The sequence below is a fragment of the Plecotus auritus genome, assembly GCF_963455305.1.
Source record: "Plecotus auritus genome assembly, chromosome: 10".
Lineage (NCBI taxonomy): Eukaryota > Metazoa > Chordata > Mammalia > Chiroptera > Vespertilionidae > Plecotus > Plecotus auritus.
This window is the reverse complement of record NC_137785.1, coordinates 3,835,964-3,842,543: the sequence shown is the minus strand read 5'-3', so window position 1 is coordinate 3,842,543 and position 6,580 is coordinate 3,835,964. Positions and strand designations below refer to the sequence as shown.

At 58.2% G+C, this 6,580-nt stretch overlaps 1 protein-coding gene across 1 annotated transcript; it reads right to left on the bottom strand.

Annotated features, from left to right (window-relative positions):
- Positions 1-2,571: 2,571 nt before the first annotated feature.
- Positions 2,572-5,157, bottom strand: LOC308234896 (BOLA class I histocompatibility antigen, alpha chain BL3-7-like; the record flags this gene model as incomplete). The annotated part of the gene is made up of 6 exons (XM_080643320.1): positions 2,572-2,873; positions 3,009-3,192; positions 3,314-3,589; positions 4,180-4,455; positions 4,685-4,969; positions 5,085-5,157. The coding sequence occupies 5 exons, from the start codon at positions 5,155-5,157 to the stop codon at positions 3,050-3,052; spliced, it is 1,053 nt and encodes a 350-aa protein (XP_080499446.1). The 3' UTR covers positions 2,572-2,873; positions 3,009-3,049.
- Between the last annotated feature and the right edge of the window lie 1,423 nt (positions 5,158-6,580).

The window sequence follows — 6,580 nt, the reverse complement described above, 5'->3', positions numbered from 1 at the left end:
AATAAATGAATGGATGGAAGGATGGATGGATGGATGAATGTATGTATGTATGTATGTATGTATGAATGGATGAATGAATAGATGGATGTATGCTGGGACCAGGTTCCTTACAGCTAAAACCTGACACAGGAAGGAAGGTTGACTCTGTGCATGGAGAGTCAGGGACGTCTCTGAAGGGAGCAACTTTCCCCCCAATCAAATCTCCACCAGCCGCTGAGGGATTATTGGTAATTTGGCATTTTACCAGATGGTCCTCACCAGCAGCTGAACAATGGGCAGGAACAGGTGTCTCTCTTCCCTGTGGATGGGTCTGAGTTCCGACTCACAGCTGTTCTCTGGGGTGAACTGAAACCCACGGCTGCGTCACATCCCTCCCCCTCCATTCATGGTACAATCACACCCCATTCCCACGTGGGCACCGTCCTCAGGGCTCCCCTGCTCCCAACGTCAGGCTGACACCAGGATGGTGCAGGCTGAGCCTCTCCACTGGGTCAGGAAGCTGGTCTCTCCCCTGATGGAAACGCCACGGTTCTTCCTACGGGGCCCCAGGGATGTTAAGCCTGGAGACTGTCCCCTGTGAGCTGTGCTAACCCTGCTCAGAGTCCTGGGAGTCCCTAATGTCACACGACCCCACAGGAGACCATGGTGTGCTTCCTTAGCCACACACACCGTCCTGCTCTTTGGTGACTCACTGTATGACCACTAGCTATCCTCCTCCTCCGCATTCTCTTCCCCTTTCTTCTTCTTCTTCTTCCTCCTCTTCCTCCACTTCTGCTCCTGCTTCTTTTTTTGAGGTTTTACCATGGAAAGAATTATTCTTGACATACAGACAGGATTTAGGGAAAGTAATAATTAGGACAGACAGAGAGATACCCTCAGATTCTAAAATTGGGAAAGAACCAGAACAAATAGGAAATGGGGTGAAATTACAAACATAAAATTTTAATAATAGTTAAAAAGATGAAGGATCACATTCCCAGAGAGATGTGGACAAATCCTATGTATACAGTGAATTTCACAGGGTGAAGGTGCGATCAAATACACTCACAGAACATTCCAGTCCTCAGCGGACCCTCTTCAGTTTTATTTGGTCACACACTGGCCCCATCCCGACTCACCCCTACCTAGATTTCTACCCCACAGGTGAGTCCCATCAGCTTTTGAGGGAAGGGATGTCACAGGGGCCTCCTCCCTGCACCTGCTCTCTCTCCACATCATGTCCATCCCCGTCCCACTGGCTCTTGTGGTTGTAGCGTATCCACTCTCAGGGCTACAGGGTTCTGTCCTATGAACACACCACACTCCTCCGCTACTGCTCACGTGCATTTGTCTTATACGCAGATTTTGCAAACTGTGCCGCTATGAGTAAGTTCTCCGTATGTTCTGGCACACATATGTATGAGTGTCTTTGGGGATATAACCAGGAGGGGAATTGCTGGGGCATTGGGTGTGGTGAGTCCTGCCAAATGCTGGAGGTAGTGAGTGTTGCCAGAGCATTTTCACAGTATTTGAAACAACTTCCTCCCCCACCAGGAATATAGGAGAGAAACAGTGAGTCCAAATTCCTGCTAACAACTGACTTTGTCTGACTCTTTCATTTTTGCTCTCCTGGGAGGTGGGCACCAATATCACATGGTGGCTGAACTTGAGTTTCCCCTCTGACTAAAACTGTTGGGAAATTTTCATCAATATGTGGACCATGTAACCATCCTCAACAGGAGGATGGACTGGACTCTTGTTCATGAGTGAGTGGGATTCTAATAAGGTGCCAGCGTCCTTAACTACTGGGACCCTTTGGCTATTAATGGATCTGTGGGCAGAGACTGTGGGATGAGAGAAATGTCTGGTCTTTGCCCCTGGCTCCTGGCACTGAGCTCCTAACACCCTGGGCACCTCCTGAGTGACAAGTGCCTTTGGGATGCTGATGAGATGGCTCTTGGATGAGGGGCCTGGAGGCTTCAGGGTGGGGGCTTGTCCCCAGAAAGACCAAGCTGATCAGAGGGAGGGAACGTTCAGGCCCTAGAAGGAGGCAGAGCAGGAGGAGCCTGAAAAGCCATCTCTCCACACCACAGTCCTGTGTGCGGGGACCCTGGGCCTGTGGGACACTGACGGGGAACAGGTACCCTCTTGCTGTCAGACGGGGACACCCAGATAATGAGACCATAACTCACACATGAAAGAACTAACAGGCATAATATCTACAAAAACAAAGAAACAACGACCACCCAGAAAATGGGTGCTGGGGCCCCATCCAGGCCTGAGCCCATGCTGACCCGCCCCAGGAAGCCCTCGCTGTCCAGGGTCCTGAAGATGCGCTGCATTAGGACACGTTTCAAGGCCTCAGTGATGTCTGAGTTCCAGTGACCACAGGTCCTGGTGGGACAAGGTACCCTGAGGGACAAGGTCAGAGGAGCAGAGAAGTGACCCAGCCAGGGAGTGACCACGAACAAGCCCAGGATGCACTGAGCTCGCCCTGGGCACAGGCCCCGACCACACTCGGTCCTCACCACCTCCCCTGTCCACACCTGGGACAGCTCAGCACAGCAAACACATGAGCTCTGGAATGTTCTTGGTGTTTATATTTATTTCCCTCAAAATGTAGCATCTTTTCCTTTAATTTACCCACCCACCCTTCATGGCAAGAAATGAACAAAGTGACCACCAGAACCTCATTTCAATGCGGAAGGAACAGCTTGCAGCTCAGAGCATGAGGAAGGTAAGACAGCGATAGTGAGGGCCCAGCCGCCTCTGCTGGACCAGAAAGTGTGGGGAGCAGGGCAGGGACAGCCCCCCCATCAGAGGTTCTTGAGTCAGGAAGTGGGAGCGTGAACACATCTTCCATCACTCAGTCCCCACAGGGCAGCCGCCTCGCGCTGTGGAGGACAATCATCATGAGCAGATTCAGGTCATTGGCTGTAACTGGTGACATTCTCAAAGTTCACTTCATGCTCACAATTTCCCACAGACTTCCCACCACCCAGGATTCCCCTCCCACGGCAGGGTCTCACCTTTAGAAGCTGAGAGAGACACATCAGAGGCCTGGGCGCTGTCACTGCCTAGAGTGCACACTCAGACCCCACCCCTGCCCACCTGAGCGCCTCCTCCCCCACATCACAGCTCCAGCCACAGCTCCCAGCAGAAGCAGGCCCCCAGCGATGCCCGTGATGATGATGAAGGTGTGAGAAGGCGGCTCTGGGAGGAGAAGGGAAGGCAAGGTGAGGGCCCTGACCCCAGGCCTCAGCCTCGACCCCACTGAGGTCCGCCAGGGCCCTGCTGCCCTGAGAAGAGGCTCTGTGCCCACGGCCCTCCTCACCCCATCTCAGGGTCAGGGGCTCGGGCAGCCCCTCGTGCTGCACATGGCACGTGTATCTCTGCTCCTCTCCGGGGGGCACCCCCATGGCCGCCCACTTCTGGAAGGTGCCGTCCCCCGCAGGCCTGGTCTCCACCAGCTCCATGTCCTGGGTCTGGTCCTCCCCGTCACGCTGCCAGCTCAGGCTGATGTCCGCAGGGTAGAAGCCCAGCGCCCAGCACCTCAGGGTGACCTCACGGGCAGACACGGGGTGGTGGGTCACGTGTGCCTTTGGGGGGTCTGAGGGGAGGGAGAAAATGCAGGACCTTTGCATCCGCCATGGGACACTCCAGCAGCGCCCATGTAACCATCCTGAGAGTGGACAGACATCTGGGTGGGGGAGGGAACACACAGCCCCCACATCAGCCTGGACAGAGGCACCTGGAAGGACCTCCTAGTCTTTAGAAAGTTCTAGACTCAGAGAGACACAGCCCAGGGCAGGAGGCAGGTCTCTGAGGGGAGAAAGGAATTTGTGGTCCTGACCTGGGTGGAGGCCACGTGACTCAGAAAAGCTGGAGTCAGGCCTCAGACACAGGGGTGTGGGCAGCGCACAAGGTCTGAGAGAGAAGGTTCCCGGGGTCCCAGAGCCCCTGCAGGGCCCATGGGAACCGCTGATGGGTTATGTCAGGGGGTCTCCCTGCACCCCAGGAGATCCTGCACCCCTAACTGTCCCTGAGAGGAGGGGGAGTCCCTCTGGTACCTGACCTGGACATCCAGGGGGGCCCCCCCCTCCCTGACCCAAGGAGGGGTGTCTGACACTGACCCCCTGTCCTGTCTCCTTGTAGGACCCCAGCCCCGGGGAGAGGGGGAGGCCCCAGGGCCCCTGGTACCTGCGCACTGCAGGGTCTCCTTCCCTTTTTCCAGGAAAAGGCGCAGTGACTCCACACACTCCCCCTCCAGGTAGTTCCTCCAACACTTGGCTGCACCCTCCGCCTCCCACTTGCGCTTTGTGATCTGAGCCGCCATGTCGGCCGCGGTCCAGGAGGTCAGGTCCTCCTTCAGGGCGATGTAGTCGGTGCCGTCGTAGGCGTATTGACTGTACCCGCGGAGGAGGCGCCCGTGGGGTCCCACGTCGCAGCCAGAAATCATCTGGAAGGTGTGAGACCCTGACCCCGCCCCGAGGTCAGCCCCGCCCCGAGGTCAGCCCCGCACCGCCCGTTCCGCGGGGCCTGAATCTGAACTGAAAGTGAAATCGGGTCAAAGTCCCCGCCAACTCCTCCAGGTGGGGGCCGGGCGGGTCCCGCCGCCTCGGGGTGACGCTCGGACCCGGACCCTCGGGGCGCCCCGGCCCGTCCGTGGGGAGGGGGGGCGTGACGGGCCCGGCGCGCGGCTCACCGTCCTCGCTCTGGTTGTAGTGGCCGCGCAGGGTCTGCAGAAACACTCGGAAAGCCTGTGCGTATCCCTTGGCCACCAGTGTCTGCTGCTCCCAATACCCCGGGTACACCTGCTCCACCCACGGCTGCTGTACCCACGGCGCCCGCGGCTCCGCCCTCGGATTGGCTGCGTCGCTGTCGAACACCGCGAACTGCGTGTCGTCCACGTAGCCGACGGCGAGGAAGTGGGGCTCCCCGCGGCCGGGCCGTGACACGGCGGTGAGGAAATACCTGAGGGAGTGGGGGCCTGGGGGGCGGACGGAGGGCAGGGCCGGGTCTGACACGCGCCTTCCCGGCCCCGCGCCCCCGCCGGGTCTCCTCGCTCGTCCCCGCACAGCCGCCCCCTCCAACCCCGCACTCACCGGCCCAGCTGGGGGTCAGGACCAGCTCCCCCGAGAGCAGCAGGAGGAGGGTGGGGGGCTTCAGGACCTGCATCCTCGGTGTCCAGGGACCATCTGAGTCCAGGGTGCTCCTGGAGATGTTCTAACCTGGGAGCAGACACCCAATGGGAGTGAGCAGTGAGGCTGCGTCATGCGTATCCGGGAAGGAGGACTCAGCAGGGATGTGAGATAGAGAAGGGAACCCCAGGGAGAAGGGGAGCCCCAACACTGAGCTGCCCTGCTCCAGACTCCTCCCTGGGCTGAGACCTGAGCGCCAGGCCTGGGCCTGGGACTGGGCCTGCCCCTCCTCCTGCAGGGGGAGCGCTCTGCCCACTTCTCCCTAAAGGAGCCTCAGTCTGGTGCTCTGAGCTCCACTTCACCCTGAACGTGCGAGGCAACCCCTCAGAGCTGTGGAAGCTTCTATGAGTGAACAGCAAGGGTCCCTCAGGCACAGCCCACAGGGGCCACGGGCCGCTCAGTGAGTGACGTCAGTCAGAGGCACGGTCTTCCTGCCCCTAGATACCCTGACGCCATAACCGAGTGCAAGCAGGGAGACTCCAATATTTTATAAAATTGTGGAACCCAGGCCGGTTTGCCACGGTGGACATAGTGTCAGCCTGCGGACTGAGGGGTCCCGATGCCAGGCAAGGGCACATGCCCCGGTTGTGGGCTTGATCCCCAGTAGGGGGGGCATTTAGGAGGCAGCCGATCAATGATTCTCATCATTAATGTTTCTATCACTCCCTCCCCCTTCCTTTATGAAATCAATAAAAATCTTTAAAAAAATCCCAGAGTCAGCAAACGCCCTTTCCCTCAGGAACAGTGGGTGCAGCTGATGAAACTTTGTGCAGGCAACACGGGAAGGGGCCAGTGAGCCCCATAACCCTCAGCTCCTGCACCTCCAGATCTGCTCCCCTCTCACCTCCCCACTCGCTGGCTCAGGACACCGGGACCCCGGCATTGAGTTCTCAGGACCCCGTTCCCTCATCTGTCACACGGGATGGTGACAGGACCGTGGGGAGGAGCCCAGGGCAGGGGCTGGGAGCTCCGGCCTCTGACCCCACAGCTCCGACCTGGTGTCAGGGTCCCTCAGGAGTGACCTCAGTGCCGCCTGGGGATGTAGCTTCCCACTCTGTGCCTCTGCCTCCTCCTGGGAGAGAGGAACGGGGACGTGAATGCAGAACAGAGGTCAGGGGGGGTGCACACCATGTGCTCTCCATGCTCACTGTGCTCACACGGCTGGGACATGTGAGCTCTCACCCAGAGTTCATAGGAGGAGCAGAGGCCACGGGGATGTGAGACGGGACTGGGTTCCTTGTTGGATTGATGTGGCGACCTGGGATGAGAGGATAGAACATTAAAATGTCAAATGGGAAGGAAAGACCCGGCATGTTGCTCCCATTAAACCGCTTCTGAGCCCTGCCCAGTGGACATAGTCCCTCTCGGGATTTCTCTCCCTTTGCTGCCTCATGTACACA